A 25080-nucleotide genomic window follows, 5' to 3' on the forward strand; every position below is an offset into this window, starting at 1 on the left:
CCGCCCTGCACTGGATAGGCAGTTGCCTCCAGGGTCGGAGGCGACTGTCAATCCACATAGGATTGCTCCCTCCAAGTGCTTAACTTGACTGGATCATGCTCTGTATTTTATTCCACAAGAACATTTATTTTTCATCTGTTTTTGCTACGATCTGCTCAGGGCTTGGGATATATATTCTTTTTGGGATATATATTCTTTTGTACCAAAATATTTGTACAATAACTGAAATGTTAGGCTGTTTATTTCCTTCAGCCCAGTACCTGAAGGATATGTGGACAATGTCACTGTGATCACTGTTGCACAGAGCACATCAACTGGATGTCTAAAAGAAAAGTGCCAGGAACGGTGCCAAGAACAGTGAGAGTAATTGGCACCAGAAGAATGACCAGACTTTGGTGGGTGTATCCACCTAGCTAGGACTGAGACATGTCATTGGATGAGAGATGGGGTGGGAAGAAAGTTTTCCTGCTGCTGCCTATTCTGGAGTTGCGCAGTGCATAAACACTTCAGGCTGTAGTCATATTTCATCAGGAAAGTATATTAACATGGCTTTCTCAAGGATGTATGGATTTTCTCCACATTGTACATGCTTTCTGCTCTACTCACCAGGTGAAGCATGTGAACAGTTTCCCCCCCAAAGCTAGGTTATTTGGCAGTTACATGGCCTATTTTTTAAACGAACAACTGCACAAGACCCATTGCCAAAACCTTTCTTAAAAATTCCTAAATGGCATCACTTAAAGGATTTAGAACAGTATGTTCTCTGAAGTTGTAGCTCCAGGCTATACCGCACGGGTTGGGAGGAGAGGCGGGGCAGGACCACATAGAAAGACAAATGTAAACTGCCACAGAAATAAGCTAGCTGTATGTTATTTCTTGCCTTTCAGGCAAATGTGCCTAACACTGGATCCTAACTATGCTTATCAAGAAGTAAGGTTAACAGATTTCAGTGGAACTTACTTCCAAGTAAGCACACTCAGAATCGTAATAGGAATTGACTGGTTTTAAAAGGGCATGTTTATTCAAATATCATCAAAAGAAGAATCACATGAGTAGACAGCATGTTCCCAAAATTAGAACACTGTGTTTTAAACACGAAACTCGCCTTCCCCTTTCCAGTAAATTGTGATTTATTGGAAGTGAGAATCAGCCCTTTGATTGGTAGAAATCTGAAGAATGGGATAATAGACTGAATGGGGAAGTAAACGACTAACTCTGACATTATCACTCCTTTTACAATTCTCCTGGTGGTTATGACGTTAAAGGGTATGTTTGTTCACAGTATCATCAAAAGAAGAGTGAAGAGTCACATCAATAGACTGTGTTTTCCAAAAAGTAGAACAGTGTGTGTTAAACACGAAACTGGTCTCTTCCTTTCCAGTTGATTATACTTGATAGGATGTGGGAATCAACACCTTGGCTGGTAGGAAGCTGAAGAATGGGTGGGGAATAAGCGACTAACCTATATTAGCACGATCGCTCCTTTTATAATTCTCCTGGTGGTTATAATGTTAATGTCTTCTGGCAAACAGTTCATTTCAATTGCTTCAATGTTTTCAGCCTCTTTGCCACTGATGTGAGCACCACATTTGAGCTTTTATTGTGGTTCTGCATTTGTTCCAGGACTGCTACTTAGCTATAGAAGGCAGAGAATTCCCCCCTCCTGAATTCTGAACAGATGAGATCATAGTTTATGAGCGAGATATTTTAATTTCGCAGTGGGGGTGGAGACTAAGCCCAATCTAGGGCCATGGAGAGGAAAGCCAGGGCTCAGGGCAAAACAGTCACGCAGTAGAATCACCGATCAGAGATAACAAGGGAGATAACCCTTTACTTAGTGCGCTTTGGGCAGGGACCGATGATGCCAGAGGAGTCCGTTTGTGCACTGTGCACCACCCCAGTTGCTCCCCCTCTTAAGCATTGCAGACTGCTTGTTCACCCACCTCTTGCTATAGCCCAGACAATGGTGGTGGTGAGAAGGGGGAGCAGATGTCACTGCCTACTTGCTTCCTGGCATTCTACCTGTCAAACAAGCAAGTAGTAGCAATTGTGAGAAAGAGAAGGAGCAGCTGGTAACAATGGCGGTGAGTAGGTAGGCTCACTGAGGGAGGTGGCCTATTGAGGATGTCTTGCCCAAGGGCCCCCCAAAACCTGGAGCCAGCACTGAGCCCTGGGGCAATTTGCCACCTTTGTCTCCCAGTCCACCCCTCAGCACCCCTGGCCAAACCTGGGAAATGGTGGATATGAGCTTTTTAAAATGTTCAGATAATTTAAAAGTCCACGCAGAAGCAGACATAAAAATAATCAATAGAAGACACCCCTGATATGTTTTGAACAAGAATGACAGCCAACAATCTTATGCACCCTAACCTGGGAGTAAATCAAGTGAACATAGTGGGATTTCCACCCAGAACAAACCTGCCTTCCAAAGCAATGCTTATCTGGCCCTTGGGGGGACAAAAACATTTTAATTAAGGTAGAAGTTTTGTCCATACTTTTGCTTGTAAAGAAAAAGGAACCCTTTATTTAAGTAGAATGGAAAGAAAATATGCCACTGTGAAGCTCTTACTTTGATTAGTGAAAATAATCAAAGAGCCATTACTTTGGACCTGCAGCAAGGTAAAGATAGAATAAAAGAGATGCAGATACAGCGAGAAATTGGCTCTAGTAACATACAGAAGGAGGCCTGGGTGCAAAGGGGCAAGTCAAAGTATGGTGACTTGGTGACAGGAGTGCAACTGACCTGGATAGCAGTGTAGAACAATAGTTGAAGAAAGATTAAGAGTTTAATGCAGATATTACCATGTCTCAGCACACACCGCAGAGGAAGGCCATTCCTGAGGGAGAGGGTTGCTTGTATTAAGATGCCTTCTGCTTCATCAAGACTGCCCTGAGCAGGTTGTTGTTTATGTTTGGAAAGGTGGACTTCTAGCAATGTTTATACCAAGGATTCAAAATAACAAACATGGAGGACCAAGGAAGAAGGATAGGAAGAATAAATAAAGCTTCCTGGGATTAGGGTTTAGCAAGGCTGGAACAAATTTCCCATGCTGGGTCCCTCTGGTCATCATTCAGGAAGTAATTGAACCAAGGTAGAGCTTGAACGTAGAGACTGCAATCTGGCAGAGCCTGAATGAGACTTGTCTGGAGATTACTCTTATCGCATCCATTTGCCTAGGGGAAGGGCTTTCCTAAACAATAGAATGACAACTAAGAACAGTGCCCGCTCCAGGTTTTTGAGGGCCCTTGGGCAAGACACCTTGAATGGGCCCCCTCCCTCAGTGAGTCCACCTTCTCACCATCTTGTCACCAGGTGCTATTGCTCCTCATCCTATTTCTCATCATGGCTACCACTTGCTTGCTTGACAGAGCCAGCAGTGAGCCTGAGGCTTGTGGCAACCCCCCGAGCATTATGAGATGTGTTAGACTGCATGCAGGTGCCACCTCCCAACTGCTGCCAAGATCAGCTGGCCAGTCCTTGTCACCTCCCCTCACCCATTAGCTGAGTACAGGTGTTGTATAGCTAGGAGGAATGACTGCAGAATCAGCAGGCCTCAACACAGCTTTTCTTTATTTCAGCACACACAGAAGTGAGGGCTTAGGAGAAGCCCCACTCACTGTTGCTGCTCTCAGCTCTACAGGAGCTGCCAAGGTTCAAAACAATAATGAAGCCACAGTACCCCCACTAGGATACATAACATTCCTCCCTGCTTAGCTATCTTAGTCTTCCATCAAGGAGGTACCCTTTCATGGCACGGTCTCTGCACTTGACTAGTAAGTCTAGCTTGCTCAGATGACACTCTTTCAGTAACTGCCATAGGTAAGGAAGGAGTATTGCTCCCATCACTTAGTGGTTCTGATGCTTCAGCTGGTGGTGAGAGAAACGCATCAGTTCCAGATAGATCTTCAGCAGCTACCTCTGCTGATGGCAACCCACTCTGACCAGAACACTTTCTCAACTGGTCAACATGGCGATGCCACACTGATCCATCTACACACTGGACCTTGTATGGCACAGGTACAGTGACCTCAATGATAGAGGAAGGAACCCACCTCGGTCTAGCACCATAGTTCCTAGCAAACCCTTGATCTTGTGGGGCAAATGAATGGAGAATAGGAGCTGAGAAGGTAACATCCAGAGCTTGCTCCCGTTTGCTTTGTAAGTCTTCAGCTAAATCTGGGTGGAGACGGTCAAGACAAGTTTTTAGATGCCGCCCCATAAGTAACTCTGCAGGACTGACTCCTGTTGTTGCATAAGGAGTAACATGTTGAGCAATGAGAAACCTGGCAAGGCGCGTTGGCCAGGTTCCTCCCGCAATGCGCTTCAGGGCATCTTTTATTGTCTGCACCATCCGTTCAGCTTGGCCATTAGCTTGGGGATGATGAGGTGCGGTGGTGACAGCCCAAAGAAAGTTCTTGTCCACAAATGATTTAAATTAAGCAGATGTAAAAGCAGTCCCATTGTCTGAGACTATAGTATCAGGCAGCCCATGGGCTGCAAATAAGTGGTGCACTGCCGTGATTGTTGCAGTGGCTGTTTGTGATAGTACTAAGATTACTTCAAGCCACTTCGAAGAAGAATCTTCCACAGCCAATACGTTTTTTCCTTGAAATGGTCCTGCAAAATCAATATGGATTCTTGACCAAGGCTTCTTGACAAATACTGCACTCATTTACAGTTTTTTTCAATATCTGAGTCAATACCGGGCCACCAGATGTAGCTCATGGCCAATGCTTTCATGCAAACGATCCCTGGATGAGCTGCATGCAGTGTGGTCAAGATGGTTTGATGATTCTTATCTGGAATAACAACATGGTTTCCCCACAGCAGACATCCCTTACGGGCAGACATCTCATGCTGATGGCATTTTAATGGCTTAAATTCCTCTGGCAGTTCCTCATCTGCCCATCCCCTCCATACCCAGTTTAAAACACGAGCCAGTACAGGAACTCAAGCAGTCAGCCTAGTAATTTGATCATCCTGAAGAGGTGGGTCAGGAAGGGCTTTGAGCATCAAGACTTCCAGTGGAGGAGGTACAACAAAATCTGGAATTTGAAGTGGTACCCGATTCAATCCATTGGTATTAGCTATTGCCTTTCCTGGCTTGTAGACCAGTGTATAATCATAAGCACTGAGCAGAATGCTTCAACACTGCATGCGGGGTGATAGTATGCAGGGAGTAGGCTTACCAGGAGAGAAGATTCCTAGAAGAGGCTTGTGGTCTGTTTCAAAAGTATGGCTATAGAGATAGTTGTGGAACTTTTTGACTCCCGCAATAACATCCAAGGCTTCTCTGTAAATTTGTGCAAAGTTCCTTTCAGTGGATGACATAGTCCTTGAATAATAAGCAATTGGTGTCTCTGTACCATCTGGACATTTGTGGCTTAGCACAGCACAAACCCCATAAGAAGAAGCATCAGTAGTAAGGATTAGTGGTTGTTTTTCATCATAATGTACAAGTACAGAATTTGAACTCAACAAGTGTTTGACATTCTGGAAAGCATTCTCATCCTGGCTGGTCCATTTCCATGGAACTCCTTTTCCCAGCAAACAACGCAGTGGCTCAGCAGTGGTAGCCTTTTGTGGAAGAAACACATGGTAGAAATTGAGAAGTCCCAAGAAGGCTTGAAGTTCCTACTTTGTTTTGCAGCAGGTGCATCGTGAATTGCACGTATTTTTTCGTCAGTGGGGTGAATGCCAGGAGCATCAATACGAAAGCCCAAAAATGTTATGCCGGAGGTTTCAATTTCATAGTTCTCCTTTTTTTACATGTGTCAAAGCGATGAAGGACTTTTGAAGTCATTCAGTAAGCTCTTCCTCTGTTGATGCAATGAGCAGGATATCGTCAAAATATAGTACAGCACCTGGAATTCCAGAAAGTAGGGTTTCCATGAATTGTTGGAACAGTCCAGAGGCCACACAAAAAAAATGAATTGTAGAAGCTTTACTCGAAATGCCCCTCAATTAGTGATTATTGTTTGGGCATCTGCTGTAGAATCATCAGTGACCAACTGTTGATATGCTTGGGCCAGATCAAGTTTTGCAAAGACCTTCCCTCCACCAAGAACAGCGAGTTGATTGACAGCAGGCACTGGGTATGGATGCTGCTTAAGTGCCTTATTCACAGTGCACTTGTAATCCCCACACGGTCTCTCCTTTGCATTAGGCTTTAATACCAGTACAATGGATGTAGCCCACTGGGTCTGTGTAACTGGTTCTAGCACACCTTGCTTGATGAGATGCTCAAGTTCTTCTTCAATTTTTTTTCCTGCAATGCAAAAGGCACATTCCTGGCTTTCATGCAAATTGGTGCAATAGATGGATCCAGATGGAGTGACACTGGCTTCCCTTTGTATTCTCCCAATTCTTCAGAAAATACCCTTGGAAATGTATTAACAATTGCTGCAAGCCGACCTGTAGAAAGGGCATGAACTCCTTGAACACCAATCCCTATTGAGGAGAACCAGTTTCTACCCAAGAGGTTTTTCCTCTGCCCCTCCAAAATTATAAGTGGAAACTTCCCCTGGAAGTAGCCATACTGTACATCTAGGGTGCAGCATCCAACGATATCGACCTTCTTTGCATTGTAATCACGCAGAATGCATGGACGTAACAACTTTGGAGCAAGGGTCCCAGAAAATATGTGCTTAAGGGTGTCTCTGTTAATTATGGATACCCCAGACCCTGAATCCACTTCCATTTTGCACTTCCGGCCACTGATTAATATTATTGCATAAAACACAGAATCATGAGGTTCCTTGCCACAGACCTTCTGAATGTGATATAACTGTTGATTTCCATCACCCTGTGGATAGTCAACCCCATGAGATGCTAGGGGCCAATCTACATTGCACCCGCCATCGCAACGAATTTGGGGTCCTGTCGGGTTGAACGCTCTCACATTAAAACGTGATTATCCACACTCAGCCATTTTCCCCGTTACGGTTCTTCATTGAATGCGCGAGCTCGGTTCACACTCGAGCGCTGTGCTGTTTTCCTGCTCTTAAAGACGGCGGCTCTCATTGGAGGATCAGAAACTCTTCCTGTTTCTGCTGATTCCATGCCCACCGCACGGCTGCCACTGCTGTAGCAGGTGGTGGTGGAGGAAAGAAGGAGGCACCTATCCTCTTCTCCACCTCCACCTGCTGGAGGCCAGGACGAGCGGTTGGGGGGTGTCTGCCAATGCTCTTTTCCCCGTGCCAGCCCTTGACAGCCTATGTGAGGAAGAGGGGCAGTGGCGGCGGCACCCAGCGTTCGCATTTGGGGGGGGCTGCTGGCATCTTCGAAGATTTGAAGCTTCACGTCAGTAGTTGGATGAGCAAGCTAGGGATGGACGAAAGTCACTTACCTGGTCCCGCAGCTTGCTTTGCGGTGGGAGGGAGGCGCTCCGTCCCTCCCCCCGAAATTCTGGGTGGCAGGGGAGGTGCCCCGTCCCTCCCCGCTGAAATTCTGGCCGGGGGGGAGGCGCCTCATCCCTCCCCACCGAAATTCTGGCCGGGGGGGAGCGCCCCGCCTCTCCGGTCACGAAAGTTCTTTTTTTCTCCTGCCGGGACGCAAATGGCGGCGGCCGTAGCTGCCGCCGTTTGCGTCCCTGGCCTGCAGTCAGCCGTGATAGGCTACGTAAATCTTTACGTAGCCTATCAAAGCTGACTTTGAAAAGAAAAAAAAAAGCGCGTACGCAAATGGCGGCGCCCATGGGTGCTGCCATTTGCATACGCGCTTTTTTTTTTCCAAAGTCAGCCGTGATAGGCTATGTAAAGATTTGCATAGCCTATCATGGTCTTTTTGGAAATCTAGCCGTGATAGGCTACGTAAATCTTTACGTAGCTTATCACGTTGTGTTTTTTTTCACCTTGGAAATGGCGGCAGCAGCAGCCGGTCAGAAGACCGGCTGCCGCTGCTGCCGCCAAACCGCCGCCAGGAGCCGCCGCCGCCAGGGACATTCGCTGAAGGTAAGTCCCATCCCGGGGGGGGGCGGACCGTTTCTCCACCAATTTTGGGGGGCTGAATGCGTTGGCATTCAGCCTCCCGGAGATTCATGGAGAAATTCTCCGACATCCCTATGGGCAACCACCTCAGAATCAGGCTTCCTGCATTGAGCAAAGGGTTGTTTTATCCCTTCAAATGAGACTAAGTTTTACCCCCTTCTATCCCCCACTTCAGCATTTTTTTTTAAATTAAGACGTTATCTTTGAAGAATTGTGGCTTCTCCGTGATATTTTTTTTTCTTATTCAGGCATGATCTTTGAAGATTCGAAAATTCGAAGATGTGAAGCTTCACATCTTTGAATCTTCAAATAGGGATGGCGGAGAAATTTGCCACAGACTCCAATGAGGCCGGATTCTTTAGAATCTGCCCCCCTCCCGGAGTCCATGGCAGAACGGAACTACCCCACCCCCACCCCCTGAAATCCCCCCAGGACAGACCCTACCTGGTGGCGGCTGGTCCGGGTCGTCATCTTCGTTCCGCAGCCATCCACTACCAGGCTGTGGAACAAAACGGTGTCCGTCCCCATTGCCATGATTGGCACAGTGAAGCCAATCACTGACTGGCTTTTGTGATTGGCTTTTGTGAAGCCAATCACAAAAAGAGCAGGGACGCAAATGGCGTCCCCTACACCAGACACCATTTGTGGCTGCAGCCCAGCAGCGGACAGAAGTCCGGCTGCGGGTGGCCCCAGCCGGCATCTCCGCGGATTTGCCATGGAGCGCAGCCAGCCAGTGAGGAGTCCAGGGGAAGGGACGGATCGTCTCCCCCCCCAGCGTGGACTCCCCCAGCGTGGACTCCCCCAACATACTGGTGAGTATGTTCCGTATACCCCTATATTCAAAGATCATGCCTGAATTAGAAAAAAAAAAATCACAGAGAAGCCACAATTCTTCGAAGATAATGCCTTAATTTTTTTAAAAAAGCCAAAGGTTTTTAGAAGGGGGTAAAACTTAGTCTCATTTGAAGGGATAGGATGACCCCCTGCTCAGTGCAGGAAGCCTGATTCGCAGGCAGTCGCCCATCCAACTACTGACTGGGGCCGACCCTGCTTAGCTTCCGAGATCAGAGAAGCGCGTGCACATCCAGCCCTTTGCTTGTTACTGAGGAAACATTGAGTGCTGAGGAAGCTATGCAATCAATAGCTGGTAGACGACATGGGGCCGTCGAGAGCTGTGATTGGACAGGAGGGAAATACAAACACCGCCATATATGGACAGGCAGGGGAGGGGACTACGACCAGATGCAGTAGCGAAGGCAGAAAATCAGAGCACATTAAGGGGAAATACTGGGATATCAGGGTATTGAAAGTGGGAGCATGGAAGTGGGAAATTCCAGTTCCAATTCGAGGCAGGTACTGCGTAGTGTGAAAGGCAGGCGGTGAAACCTCATTGGAAGCAAAAAAACCCATAAGTGTAGATCGGCCCTAGGTGGAGTGACTTCTTGTTATAGTTCCTTGGCCTTGTGCTGACAGATTTTGAGTGGCAGACTCACTCAAGGTGACCCCTCTTCTTGCAAACCTGCACTCAGCATCCTTGAATCAGCACAGAGAGTGCTGATGTGGTCCTCCACAGCCTGAGTAGGAATAGGTATGCCAGGGCTTACCTGCAGATTTTATGGAGGGTGCATTTCTTCTATTCTGTTGACCTTGCTGCCTAGAATTCTCAGCCTGCTTGCTCCAGATGGCATTTACATCATCTGCATCTCTCTTGTGTTCTGTACCATATAGTGTGATGTAGTCCCACTGGCTAATGCCTTTTCTTGAGCCATTGCAAATGTCAAGTTTGGGTCGGACAGGAGGTGTTATTGTAGTGCTTCATCATAAACCCCACAGACAAGGTGATCCCTCAACATATCCTCTAGAAAATCCCCAAAGTTGCAGTGTTGAGAAAGTTGATGCAGTTCGGCAATATAAGTGGCAATACCGTATCCAGGTTGCTGCATTTGTTTGTGAAATTTAAATCTCTGCACAATAACTGAAGGATTTGGTGAGAAATGTATCTTCAGTAATCCTGAAAGTTCCTCAAATGTCTTAGGTTTTGGGTGAGGCAGGAGCAGTGAAGGATCGTATTATGGCAAATGTCTGTGTCCCACAAACAGTTAAGAGTAGGGATGGACGAAACTGCCTTACCTGGTCCCGCAGCTTTTTTCGGTGTGTGGGGGGGGAGGCGCTCTGTTTCTCCCTGCCGAAATTCTGGCCGGAGGGGAGTGCCCCGCCTCTCCGGCCACAAAAGAAAAAAGTAAAAAAGAACCCAAAAACAACGTGATAGGCTACGTAAATCTGTACGTAGCCTATCACGGCTGACTTTGGGGGAAAAAAAAAAAGCGCATACACAAATGGCGGCGCCCTTATTTTCGCCGTAGTCTACGTAAATCTTTATGTAGGCTACCCGTGCCCAAATAAAGAACGCAAATGGCGGCGCCCATGGGCGCCGCCATTTGCGTACGCGCTTTTTTTTCCCCCCTCCCAAAGTCAGCCGTGATAGGCTACGTAAAGATTTACGTAGCCTATCACGGCTGACTTTGAAAATCTAGCCATGATAGGCTACGTAAATCTTTACACAGCCTATCACGTTTTTGTTTTGTTTTTTACTTTGTAACGGCAGTGGCGGCAGCCGGTCGGAAGACCGGCCGCCGCCACCAAACTGCCGCTGAGAGGGACATTCGCACGAGGTAAGTCCCATCCTGGGGGGGTGGCGGAGAATTTCCCCACCAATTTCGGGGGGTCGAATGTGTTGGCATTCGGCCTCCCAGAGATTCGTGGAGAAATTCTCCAACATCCCTAGTTAAGAGCACAGCTCGCTTTTGCTCAGCATTGGCTATCTTATTTGCTTCAAGAGAAGATGAAAGCTGTTCTGCATAAGAATCTCAGGAAGCAGGATGACTATCATCAAACTCTTTGATATGTCCAAGAGCAGCCATTTTGATTTTAATTCTTCAAAACACACACACACACACAGGAGTTGCTCAAGTTCTTAAGTGGGTCTAGCTGACTGCTTACCAGTTAGTTGTGTAAATGGATTCACAGTCCTTGTTGCCTGGATAGTTCTCAGGATCCCAGCTTTGTCGCCACAAAATGCATAGCTAGGAGGAATGACTGCAGAATCAACAGGCCTCAACACAACTGTCCCTTATTTCAGCACACACAGATGCCAGGGCATAGCAGAAGCTCTACCCACTGTTGCTACTCCGAGCTCTACAGGAGCTGCCAAGGTTCAAAACAATAACTAAGCCACAGTACCCCCCCCCCCCAGGATACATAACAACAGGCAACTCCACCCATTTGGGGAAGCTCCTCGTGTCCTTTGCTTACTAGGACAGGAGGATCTGTCAAGATTATGGGCCCTATTTCTCTCTCTCTCTCTCTCTCTTTCTCTCTCTCTCTCTCTCTCTCTCACACACACACACACACACACACACACCTTTCCCAACTGCCTGGTTGTAACAAATGACTAACTTAAGGTAAACAAGGTAGTAGAGAGTAAAAGTAAAGGATTATGCTACACAACGCTATAACTAAACTAAGAACCTAATACTGTAAAAGTTAGCCCAGGGAAGACGAAAGACATGCCTATTCTTGGCCAATGTGGATGGCATGAAAACATTCTTTCCCGGCCTCCTTAAAAGACAACCAGTAGATGGTTGGGGTAGACCTGAAATAAGAGAGGGTGGGCAGGTGGGTCGTATGGCCAACAGCCTCTGACTAAGGCCGGGCAGTGTGGGATGAGGTTTTTCATAGCCCCACCCCAAATTTCAGCCTCCAAATCTCATGATAAAGCCAACACTGTGGCTCTCATGGGATTTCCCCAAATCGCACAAGATTTCCACTGGCATGTGTCAGAGAGGATGATATTTGCATTTTCCCAATTACTGGGAAATCCAAGTCTTTAAAGAAAAGATAAGCAAGTATGATTTTGTAATATTTGCATTTATTCAAATTATATTCCTAAAAATATGCTAAAAGTCAAGATATTTAAGATATTTTATTTTAGCCATCTTCAGGCATTTTAGCCCTCATGCACTGAGGGAAGAGTGGGATCACACTAGCTAATTTCCTCCCTCCCCCCCCCCGCCCTCAGGTTGTGTCTCCAGGACCTGACACCACTGCCCTCTGTACTTTGGAGGGTGAAGTTCTGCAGTGGGGAACCTGCTCTATGGGTGTAGGCTCCCTATGCAGTGTAGAACCCTGGACATGCACAAGGGTTGTCGTGACGAGCCTATACTTGTGCAGCAGTCTAACCAATGCAGTTCTTCACTCTCCTGTGCGTGGAAGGTGTCAGGACTGGGGCGCAGGCCTGCGATGGAGGGAGCAGGACCAGTTTGCACATCCCTGCTCTCCCTTCATGTGCTTGTAATTGTATGAAGGTTAGAAACAGCTGAATAGCGCTGAAGTGAGGCTTGAAAGTTGAACAGTGGGGTTAAACTTGCTACTGTGTTTAATTCTAATCCACGCATCTCCTGCTTAATTTAAAAGCAAAGGAAATAATTAAGTCTCTCATTAGTAGTTAAGAGCTAAATGAAATATGAAGTCTCCTTAGGCCGGCCTGTGAGTCCTTGGATCTGAACAATTTAGCAGCTCCAATATTATACAATCTTAATGTGCAAACAAACAAATTGGCACAGTTTACAAGGAGACTGAGCCGTTTTCAGAGGGCCTTGCTCTGACTTAGTGCTTTGCTCCAGCTCCTGTGATTTTAACAGGTGCACGATAGTCAGGAATTCACCAGTACAGCTTTTTTGGCATACATATGCAGCAAGAGAAAATTCAGCTCCTGGAATTTTTGGATCAGGATCTGACAATCGATGTGGCAACCCTACATTTATCTAACACCGGGGGCGGAGACCAGGTGGCCCTCCAGATTTTATTGGACTGCAAATCCCGTCAGCCCTAGCCAGCATAGTCAATTACGAGGCATGGCGGGAGTTGAAGTCCAACAACAACTGGAGGGCCACATGTTCTGCATCCCTAATCTAAGCAAATGTTGGGGTATCAGTTTGCAAAGTGGGGAGGCAAACTGTATTCTATACACCTGAGTATCGCCTAACCAAAGTAGAAATGTTGGTAGACAGGCAGTTGTGGAGGTTATAGGTCTTCTTTCCAATCAGGACCTTCAATGCAAACTGTTCTCCCCTAAATATCTAACTATATAGTTGTTCTAAGGAATTACTGCAGAATCAGCAGGCCTCAAATGCAACTTAGCAGAAGCTCCACCCACTCTTGCTACTCCCAGCTCTACAGGAGCAGCCAAGGTTCAAAACAATAACTAAACCACAGTACCCCCAATAGTTTTGCAAAGTAGTTGTGTTAACGGCCAAACTAGACATGATATGAAATGCATCTTTGCACTTCATGAACTTCACATTCATGTTTTATAGAAAACTGAAATAGTAGCCCTGGCGGAGGGCCTGATCATCACTGGGACTACTGCAGGTGAGAAGGAGCTGGTGTTTGCATTTTTACAAGTTCAAGACACATTTTAAGTCAGTTCCAGTTTGGCTTTGAGTTTCAAACCAAAGTGATTGACAAGGATGCAGTATGCAGTGCATTATTGCCAGTATGAATTACTCAGTTCCTGCATTGAGCAGGGGGTTGCACTCGATGGCCTTGTAGGCCCCTTCCAACCCTACTATTCTATGACTCTATGAAATTTTAACATGTCTGGCAAAACTGACTAACTGAATCTGACTTTAAAGACTGAGGGCTTATTCAAAGCAGTGTATGGCAGCCACTGAGGGTGGGGGCCGAACTCGAGCCTGTGTTCACTTCTAGACATACCAGTACATTCTGGGCCAGTTGTACACACAGTTGCACACGGTTTATGTCAATTCCTGGTGGTATAGCAAAAATGAAATTCAGCATATGGTGGGTAAGCATAATTGGCTCAGTGTGTCCTAGTATGCCTGGAAGTCAACATGGCCTAGGCTTTTCCCACGGCCGCCATGTGCAGACTTGGTTATGAGAACAAACCCTGCCAAATCTCCATCCTTTTCCTTTTTTTTTCAGTAAGAGCGTCAACAACAACTCCTCAGTTACATTCAGCTCTCTGAGGTTCTCAGGGTCTTCATAATGCTTAAAAGATGTCAAAATTCTCAAGATAATAATCAACGAGAGAAAAATATGCAAGAATGTTGGCCTGCTTCAGAACTTCTGGTCAGGCCTTCAGTCATTGTCTGACTGCTTTTGCTTGCTGCATTTCAAAGCCACACATTTTTACAGGGTGGTGAACTTGTGCCCCTGCAGATGTTATACTACAAGTCCCATCATCATTGGCCATGCTGGCTGGGGCTGATGGGAGTTGGAATCCAACAACATCTGGAGGTGACAGGTTTCCCACCACCATTTTTAAGAATCAACACTGAATATCTAAAATGGATGGTGTAACTTGATTTTTTCATCATTCATAATGAAGGTATGACTGCCAGCTTAGCAGAAAGAACACACACAGTAACTAATTTTGCAACGAACTCACATTTACCTTTTGACTGAGCTGATTTCAGTGAGAGTAAATAAATTTTGAAAATATACTTTAGAAAGTATCTACTGCAGGCTTTAGTGGGCATGCACCTTCACTGTATATTAAGTACGTATTGACATAAAGCACCTCTTAGGACTAGTGTTTAAAAAACCAACTAGATTTAGACATTCTACCTGGGTTCCATCACTGGCTAGGCTTTTCATGCCGTTCTCACAATGGACTTTGTAGGTTGTACATTTATTGACCTTGCATAGAAAGGCTAGTATAGTATGTTCAAAGATCTGAGACAACTTTGTGAAGTACCACAGCAAACTTTAATTTATATTTTTGAAACTGATCACTTACAAAAGAAGTTCTCCTACCAAGTAAAAAAAAACCCTGCTGTGTACATTGATTGATGAAGAAAGCCTGTGGTTAGGGATGTGCCTTTAGTTGGGAAGTTAATTAAGAACAGCTTGTTAAATATGTTACACACAGTTTGTTATTAAGTAAGTGTGTACTAGTTATGACTGTTCATCTGTTGTCTAATTTTCTCTTATGTCAATAGTTCTTAAAACTGTAGGGCGCGCTTCTCTTAGGGAGGAGTGGAGAACGCCTGGATGGAGGGGACACAAACTGTAGGTGAGGGGCATGATGCTGAAGCAGGTGGAACTTTCCTCCTCTTATGAGTGCCAAAAGATATGGGTGGGTTGAATGGTGTTTAGCAGAGAATCCTCATTGCTTTCTGTTGATAGGGATAGCCCAGCTTCAGTGGTCCATGCTCTCCTGGTACTCTCCTGTTTGGATTGCTGCAATGGGGCTGCCTTTGAACATGGTCCAGAAACTTCAGTTGGTAGAGAATATGACTGAAAGACTGCTGGGCATTATGAACGTATTATACCAGTACTTTTTCATCTTCACTGACTCCCAAGCCATTTCTGAGCCCAATTCAAAGTGTTGTTTTTGACATTTAAAGCCCTTCTTGGTTTGGGACCTCAGCACCTGAAGGATTACCTCTTCCCACAGGTACCTACTCTTACTTCGAAATTATAATCCGAGGCCCTTCTTAGAGTGCCCCAGAGAGGCAACCTCCCCAGAGACGCCCATCTGGTGCCTACCTTTATATCCTTTTAGCACCAGGCAAATACCTGTTTATTTTCTGAGGCTTCTTAAATTGTGCTGTGGTTCTTAATATTGTTTTATCTCTTTATTCTTCCGCTCGCTGCTTTGAACTGATCTGTTTTGACCTTAATTGCTGTGTTTTTATTTGCTGCATTTGATTGCAATGTGATTCTTTAGTGTAATTAAAACAAAAACAAAAACATCTGTAACCACCCGGAGAACTTTCTATTATGAGGCGGTCTATAAATATCAAGCCCAAATATATAAATATTTGTGGAGGTGATTGTTCCTGCACTTGGATTTGCTTCTACATAATCCCAACCTGATTTGGGAAGAACTACTGGTTTATTCTAGTGATGTTTCCCCAATTGTGATTTTTAGGAGGGATTAGAGATGTTGTGTTTGTTTCACTTTCTAATGTCATTGTTAGATTAGCACCCCAATCTTGGCACAAAGCAACTGAGTGCACGTACACTAGTTCGTATAAGGATCTCTGCTGTGGAACAGATAGTGCTATTTTGCAGGAGCAAATGCCCAGAATACATTTAGAAGAAGAGCCCAAGCTCAAAGTTTGAATAATACTGTATTATGTAACAGGCTAATTTCCCTGTTGCATTTGCATCCTAGCTTTTTTATTCTTTCAGATTCAAACAGTAACCAAGAACGTACTTGTACCTCAAGAGATCAGAGAACCAGCCAATGTTACAGACTCCATCTTTGCCATGATGAATGAAACAGATGTGACTCCAGAACCCCAGCTGGTCATAAAGAAGGGCCTTGAGTTTAAGGATGGAATGAATGTCTTGGGTATTATTTTTATTTTATTATTTGTATTTATGGGACACCTATCAAAATCCCTAGGGATCATATGAACATTGGCACTATCAATCAATGAAAAGTCACCCCCCAGTTTTAATTGAATAACCATTAATCTGAATCAGGGTGGATAAAAATCGATGATTTTTTAAAAAATAATAATTTAAATTGATTTTTATATTTTTAAAAAATCATAAATAAAACACCAAATTGCTCTCTAACTAAAAAAATAACACAATTAAGCGTCATCATAAACATGCTAATCCTACACTTATAGTCTCATAACAATGAAGTCACCTACCAATCAAACATGGGCATTTTGTCTCATACAAATAGCTTTGCCCAGCCTAACTAGCCGCTCTTGCTTCTTAAAGGTTTGGGGCTTTTAGTTTCTCTAAAATCCGATGTGCAAAGACACAGGCTAGATAAGACTGTTGTTCTGTGCTTATGTGGTAGTGGAGTTGGGCCAGGCAAGGCAGAGCAGTTAGTTAAGACAGAAAGACAATATAGCAGAATGGATAAAAACTGATGCTATACATACATACATACATACATACATAAAAAAATTAGATTTTTTTTCATCCCAGTAGCTATCAAACTTTGCTTTGATCTATCAGTCCTGGGCATTTCATTTTTGTTTGCTACTTCGTTTTTTGCAAGGGCAAGGCTGGGCCAAGACAGAGTGAAACAAAATGGAGCAACACTAGAAAGACAAAGAGAAGACAAAATTGTTCAGTGTGCATCTTCCTCATACTAAGGCTGCAATCCTTTATACTTACCTGAGAGTAAGTCCCATTGTACTCAATGGAACCTATTGCTGAAGAGGCATGTATCGGATTGTGCTTTTAACCTCAAACTGTCATGGATGCAGGTCATAAGAAAGAATGTTTTAAAGACATTCCCACTATATGTAAAAAAGATAGTATGCAAAATATGTAGTGAGACAAAGAGATGCAAAGTCTGCTTGTAATTATGAAACAGTGTAAACAGTACTCTGTTTAGCTGTAAATTAATATGGCGTAGTGGTCAAATGTGCACCATTGTTCTGGAAATGTATGAAAAAGTTTCAAAGGGAAACTTGATTTAAATCACTGATTTAAATTCTTGCTGATTAAAATATTATATAAATCCACCCTGATCTGTATCTATTTATGATACCATTTTATCATCATAATAAGTTTATATATGCTATATTTACAAGACATAACACCAAACCTGTATGTGTTAGAGTTTACCTAGGAACACTCCAAATCAATACTTTCTTCACGGAAGATTATAGGAAAGTAATGGGTGGTATCCAAAGCAATAGTCATACAAGGGAAACTCCTACCCACTGCAGTGCCTTGTGGTCCTACAAAAGCCTCTCCTGGGGGTCAAGAGACATTCAGGAAGGGCACAGGATACAGGGGGTGAGGAGTGGGGATTGTAGTGGGAGGGGCAAATTAGGGGAAATCTTGCTCACGCCTGTCTGCTTCCCAGTTCCTCCTTCCCATTCAGCTGTCTGGCCAACATCCCAGACCTTTCCTAAGGGTGCATGGGACTGCAGTGGGGAAGAAGGGGTGGGAAATTCCCCTTGCATGAGCATTGGATTGGGTGCAGCCCAAGGGCATTTCAGTCATGGAGCTGATTTTAAGAGTGACTTCAAGAGGTTACAGAAATATCTTGACTTCATTTTGATAGAGCCTCCATACTTTTAATATTGTAGCTTTCTTTCAACAGGTCTCATTGGATTCTTCATTGCTTTTGGTATTGCAATGGGCAAAATGGGAGAACAAGCCAAGATGATGGTGGATTTCTTCAATATCTTGAATGAGATTGTAATGAAGTTAGTAACCATGATCATGTGGTAAGTTGAAGTCATCACCTACTGAGACACACCAAACCTAGGTAGAGATGTGGAGTGTTGGGGAAAAACTGGAAGAAATCAGGGTGGGGGGATGGTTTATTTTTCCATTCCACCACCACCCCTTTCTGTGTGCTCCCCCAGGCCTTCACATCTCTGAACTTGGGTATCGTTTTGAATCTTATCTACAATTTCTGCAATTATATATTTCTCTATATTGGTTTGAAACTACTGTAATTACCTCATGCATTTGTTTTCCAAATGTGCATCCTGTTCTTACTCCAAATTGCTCAGAGTGGCGTGCGTGAGAGTTACCCCATGTTATCCTCACAACAATGGGGCAGACAGAGGAAGCATGTGTGGGTGCTGGCCTGGGTCACCCAGTGGACAGCATGAGTTCTGCAGCCCTGGTCCATAAGGTATCCACTACACCACCCCACACCCCTGCTCATTCAAGAATCAAAAGAGGCTGTGGCTTTGTTTCTGTATTTTAACTTACTGCCTGATGCTCACAGATGTCCTCTACCAGTCATATTGCATTGATGGCAAAGAACTAGATCTTTGCATAGCCGCTGCCCTTTCACATTGCTGGGATCTATTCCCATACCCTAACACTGGTGTTGCAGTGGCCAGCGACACAGTCGAACAGGGGCCCGCCCTTTGCCCGTGATGTTTGTTCATTTGTACACAGGAACATAGAAAGCTGCCTTTTACTGAGTCCGATCATTGGTCCATCCAGTCCGGTATTGTCGAGACTGACTGGCAGCAGCTCTCAAGGGTTTCAGGCAGGAATCTTCCCTCACCTTACCTGGAGAAGCCAGGGATTGAACCTGGGACCTTCCACTTGAAAAGCATGTGCTCTATCACACTGAGCTATGACCCCTGTATAGCGGGGCACCTCTACATTATGCAGATAAGTAGATTCCTTTTGTTCATATCCATATAAATTCTTTCCAGTTATGTATGGCTACTCTCCAAGGAAAAAGAACCATCCCCTCCAGCAGCTTCAATGATTTATGAAACTTGTGAGCCCCATAAGAACATAAAACAAATCTGGGCATCTGGTTTGGATGCCTTATAACCTTTTCCTTAAGAATTATCCTCAGTGAATATTTCAGGAAGGAGACTGCATGGCACCTGCAGAAACAGTGGTAAAACCGTGAACGTGACATGCTCATAGAGACCTGATTGATCAGACGGAAAGCAGGCATTTCCCTGCCACCATCGTTTCAGTTTTCTTTCTGAAATCAATAGGTATCCAAAATAGGGGGGGGGGGGGAATAAGTTTTTACATTGAAAAAAAGTTAATGTTAAAAATAGGGCATTAATGAAAGCTTCCCCAAACTCTCTGCCTCCATTGGTTCCTAACTGGATGCTTTTAGCACTTTGACTTGGGTAGGAGCAGGGCTATTGGACTTCTCTGTGGAAAGTACAGACAAGCCAGCCATTCACCGTAATGACTGGGATGCCATTTTGAACTGCAGGAGGGGATGGATTATAGGAAACAAATGAACAAAAAAGCTTGCTTCTTCAATTTTATCAACCTGTATTACAAGTTTGTCACCAAATTTTGATGCACGTCTTTTTAATGCCCGGACTGGGTAGTGGCACAAGGAATGACAACGCGAGTAACCTGAAGACAGCCGGGCACCTATTCCAATCTGCCAGGCAGGAGCCATCACCATGCAGATAGGCGTTACAGGGGAGAGACTGGACTAAGCCTCAGGGCTCTTTCTATGCCCCAAGAAATTATCCATGCTCTGATAACTGTGCACTACTTCTGTCTTGCAACTGGTGGAGGCTGGTGCCTCCGCTTTCAGTGGGGCTGTGGATCCTTTCTGGGTTTCAGTCTGAGCCAGCCAGAACACTAAAAGAGCTATCTAAGGGGACAAACTTCATCCCCAAAGTGGGTTCAGCACCTTGTATAGCTCTTTTAGAGTTCTGACTGAAACCCAGCATGGATGCATGGAAATCAGAGTCACCAGCCCCTCTGGCTTGCAACCAAGGACTCGGAAGTGCTGATCTGTGAGGGACTAAAGGGGAGGACTGGGCTGAATCCCAGCGCTCATTTTCCTCCCCACAGATATAGCTGCTCTCCTAGGGGCAGCTGATCTGTTAGGATCCTGGAGACCCTGGGCAGAATCAAAGCATTCTCTCCCTGTCATGACCAGTGCTCTTCCAGTCAGATTCTTCAGCCTAAAGCAGTGCCATCTCAGTTCCCATCACCAGATAGTGAGGATATTCAGGTCTGGGACATTTTCTATCCAAAGGAGAAAGTACAGTAAAAATGGCATAGGCCTGTAAATAGACACACGCTGGCTATCTGCGACAAATAAGAATAAGCTCTTGGCAACCTGGCAGGTAAGCATCTGAAAACTTCGTTCCTTTTTTTCTTTCGAGACTTTCAGTAAGCTACTGCTGTTGGAGATAGTTATATGGGACCCACAGGAGGTAAAAAAAAAAATTAATGGGCTAATAACATATGTGAACTTATTTTCAAGGATTAAGAAGCTGTCAAGAATTCCACCCTGCTTTGCCACGTAATCCTTATAAGTGTGACATTGAGCAGGGGGTTGGACTTGATGGTCTTGTAGGCCCCTTCCAACCCTACTATTCTATGATTCTATGATTCTATGTGGTTAACTACTACAAGGCATTATTTATCAAGATTCTCTGTCTTCTCCTGTATGCGATCAAATTACTTTTCTGTGAATCAGAATTTGGGTTGTAGGGTCATTGTCATTTGGTTCCAGAACCACTTTTTCATAATCCATAGAAAGGTCCCAGCAAAAATATTTCCAACAACTAGAGATAAGGAGAAAAGCTGTGGATGCCAGGCTTAATCAGATATTGCTCCACTGACCACAGTGGAAGGATACAACTGGACAGAAAGCAACTCAGGATTAGCAAATCGAATGTATGAACAACTTCTATGTGGGCTGAAAAAATGTTCAGTTCTATCTATGTTTGGAGCATAGCCTTTTGTTGGCAATGTTTACATTGTGAAAAGATTACACAGACTGCATACGTTTTAAGCAAAAACTATGAATTTGAAATGATAAGGAAATGGAATGTGTAAGGACAAGGCTGTACCTTTGAAAGTTAAATCAATTTTAATCATGTGAACAAGCTCAGCTAAGTTTTTAGTGCACTGGTATACTCCTATCAAGTCCTTCTTACATATATCTCCACTGGGTTTTTTGAGTGGTGGGGTGGAGGGTTAAGGCCAGTAACTGCCTGCATGTTCCATTTTTGTTTTGAGCTAAAGACATCTTAAAATGCATTCCTGCATTTTTTTATTATTATTATGTTGTGTCTTCTAGGTATTCTCCACTGGGCATTGCCTGTCTCATCTGTGGAAAAATCATTGCTATCAAGGACTTGGAAGTAGTTGCTAGGCAACTTGGGATGTATATGGTAACTGTGATCATCGGCCTTCTCATCCACGGTGGGATCTTCTTGCCTTTGTTGTACTTTGTCATAACAAGGAAAAATCCCTTCTCATTCTTTGCTGGCATATTTCAAGCATGGATTACTGCTTTAGGCACTGCTTCAAGGTATTTGATATAAAATGCAGATAGTGACTAAAGATTTGCCAAATATTTCCCCCCCTTTCTTGGGATCATATCCCCCCCCCCCATAATGCTCCTAGGATTGATGCTGCTGCAGCAGGTGGGGGGGGAGGGTGAACCCTTGGCCTTAAAGGTAAGGCCACCTCATATTCAAAAGTAAGACCATCAATCTGAAAGTTCTTAGAATACCATCCCCCAAAGACTCGATTCAATTTTGATGGGTCTTTCCCCTCCCCAACAATTTGTTTAAATGTTGAACTGCAGGTTCAGCTCAGCATTAGTATTTACAGAGTTAACATTCAGTGCTATTATAAATACTTTGGGTTGGATCTAGAGAAATGCCAGTGGAAGATGGTGGGTAGAAGGTGAATTTCGCACAAGCATCCCCTGGGCTGCAGGACCCTGCTGAATGGGCTGGGCTGTGGCATGGGAGGCTGAGGGAGGCCCTTCAGTGAGTAGGAGCTGCATTTTTCAAGGGGTCTGGGGGACTACAGGAGGGGTCTCCAGTAGGCAGGAAAGTCACCTTCTGCCCATCCCCTTCTTCCAGTACATCTCTGGATCCAGCACGTTCATAATACTTATGCGGCAGTGTGTGTGTGTGTGTGTGAAATCCTCATTGCATGGATTTCAGCCAGAAAACTAGCATGCACCCCACCACACTGATGCTGTCACAAAAAGGAGATTTTGTGGGATGCCACCTTGAGCATCATTTTGGGGTGGAAATGTGGAATATAAATTAAATAAACAATACATTTGGGCATATTGGGGGGTAAAAATAAATAAATCAGAGTTTAGGTGGGCAATTGCTATTACCTTATCAATGTATCCATCAGACTATAGGCTCTACAGACCCAGAGTTTCCCTACTCCTTTACAATTTCCCTTATTCACACACGTACAACACTCAGTCACCCGGAGTTGGTTCACAGCATTGGCTGTTGTGTTTGAAATAATTGGCTCAGCTAGCAACCTTCCCTTCAGATGATAGTCTGCAGAGAGAGCTTTTCCAGGGCTCACCATGGACAAAATGGCACTACAAGCAAAGGGCATCATTGGTGTCTCACGAGGGATGTTGGAGAAATCCATAACAGAATTAAATGAGTTCAGATTTCTATAAATCCAACTATAAACCCACGGATTCCACAGCGGACTAGGTTCTCCTCAGTCACATGGATTCCATGGACTTGCATACTGGTGTTTTAACTTTCTGGAATTTTGCACAAATTTAGTTGTAGAAAAATACGTAAAATAAAAAAAAACAGCCAAAAATGTGCATTTCCCCCATAGGCTAAAGCATGAAATGCATATTTTTAGGGGGGATTTGCACGTTTGGGAAGGATTTCCACATTTTTGCAAGTGTGAATTTGCACAACTTCAGAAAATTGGGAAAATATCCAATTCCATCAATGAGCAGGCGACAGAATGAAAGGTGCCTGACAATCCGCGAAACGCAGAACGGTTTTTACAAAATCGGTACATCCCTAGTCCCACTTCATTTGTTCAAATTTTGAATAACTTACTTTTATTTCACTTGTAGTCCACTGATGACTTTGATGCACAATTTATATGCGGTATATCCCAGCATATAAAATGATGAATTTGCATGGAGATAGCCCATGATAGGCAGTTCCCCACCCCACAAAACCCAGTGTCAGTCACTAGAGATGTGAAGACCTGAAAAAAAAAAAACCCACAGAAAAATGACAGGGAGACAGAACAATGATGGGGGTGGGGATGTTTTTTCCATTTTAACACAGGGATTTTTGGAAAACATTTTTTTCTGGTTCCTCCCCTGCCCCCAGTTTTTATCCCAATCTTTCACATATCTATCAGTCACCTGCCCCACAATGTGGTCCTGGCCCCTAAATCTGGCTTCTCTTTAACACCAGTTACTGTGTAGATGCTGGGTTGTTTCTGGTTTACCTCTATTATAGACTCAGATTCTGAGATGTCCTTCCAGTTAAGCAATGCTTTCTGCTTTATCTTTCAGACAGGTTCTTCCAACTCTATCCAACAGGAAAAACTGTTTACTTTCTCAAGTTTAAACAGATATTCCCAGCTATTATCACCCCCTCCCTTTCTCAAGTATCTCTATTGGCTCTCTTTGTTCTCCAGTTCCTATGGCCACCAGAAGTAGTCAGCGGCCTGCCTCTTACTAGGGCCCAAATGTGGAGTGAGGTAGAATACACTTTACTGGGGCCTGGCTCAGGCTGCAACCCTATTACCATGAGGAGGGGAAATGAGGGTATATTCTTAATGGTGAAGTTATTTATGGAAACCTATTTCTCTAAACCTACCTTCCTAGCACCGAGCTATACATTACTCTATATTTTTTACTCTAGTGTAAGTGCACGTGGCCCTGATTCAGATTGAGACCACTGTACTGTGCGAGAGGAGAAATGACTTTTCCCACCATTATTTTCCCCCGAATCTTCCACCCCTGCACACACACACACACACACACATACACACACAGAGTATGGAGGTTTAAAAACAGAAGTAAAAGCCTTGATTGGCACCAACAGAGATTTTGCAGTGAAAAGGCCTGAAAAATAAAGCTTTAAAGTGAAGTTTGCAGCCACTTTGGTCCATTTGAATTAAAAAATTAATAATGATAGGATAATACCTTTAATAGGACCAACCAAAAAGTTACAAAATCATCAACAAGCTTTGTAGGACTTCTTCAGGATGGATGCTGTGTTAAACAAAAACAGCAAAAGGTGTGTGGTGGTGTGGATGTTTGGGGGCATGATAGAAAAGCCTCCATATGACCCATGGTGTAATTTCAAAAATATGGAAAATGAAGAATTAAAACAGGCACTTTTGTTTCAGGACTCACGAGATTGTATGTAAGGGATGGGATCGTAGTATGTGTGGGAGGGTGCCGTGTTACAAATTTGTACTGGGCCCAGTAAAATGATGCCTTGGTCCTGCCGTTTACCCTGCATTAACTCCTTGTACAATGTTCATTCACCACAGTATTGAACTTGCAGCCCCTGTTCTTGCAGTTTGATATCTAGCTCTGTCTATTTTCTCATATGGTTAAGGGTAAGTACAATACATCAAAGAATGGTGTGGTCAGCAACACACCAGGCAATGAAAGAATTGTGTATAGTCCTATCCACTTCCATCGCCTGAAAAAAACCTCCCCTGACACTGAGCGTATTGCCAAGGACCTCACTGAATCCCCACAAATTTCCCTCTGTGAATCCTTTTCTGTCAAACATAACCAGAGGTGTAAAGAAGAGACACAAGCAGCAGAGGAGGGAAGGCCACTGAGACAAG

The 25080-nt window shown here is 44.4% G+C and overlaps 1 protein-coding gene across 1 annotated transcript in view; it reads left to right on the forward strand.

Moving 5' to 3' along the window:
• Positions 1 to 25080, forward strand: part of SLC1A2 (solute carrier family 1 member 2) — a 48564-nt gene that overhangs the window by 16131 nt on the left and 7353 nt on the right. The window contains exons 4-6 of the mRNA XM_084851462.1: positions 16210 to 16372; positions 18101 to 18227; positions 21548 to 21781. Of these exons, the coding sequence (XP_084707588.1) occupies positions 16210 to 16372; positions 18101 to 18227; positions 21548 to 21781 (524 nt within the window). The remainder of the gene's footprint in view (positions 1 to 16209; positions 16373 to 18100; positions 18228 to 21547; positions 21782 to 25080) is intronic.

This window comes from Heloderma suspectum, chromosome 1, assembly GCF_057233095.1.
Source record: "Heloderma suspectum isolate Gila_16-S chromosome 1, 16-S_ref, whole genome shotgun sequence".
NCBI classification, from domain to species: domain Eukaryota; kingdom Metazoa; phylum Chordata; class Lepidosauria; order Squamata; family Helodermatidae; genus Heloderma; species Heloderma suspectum.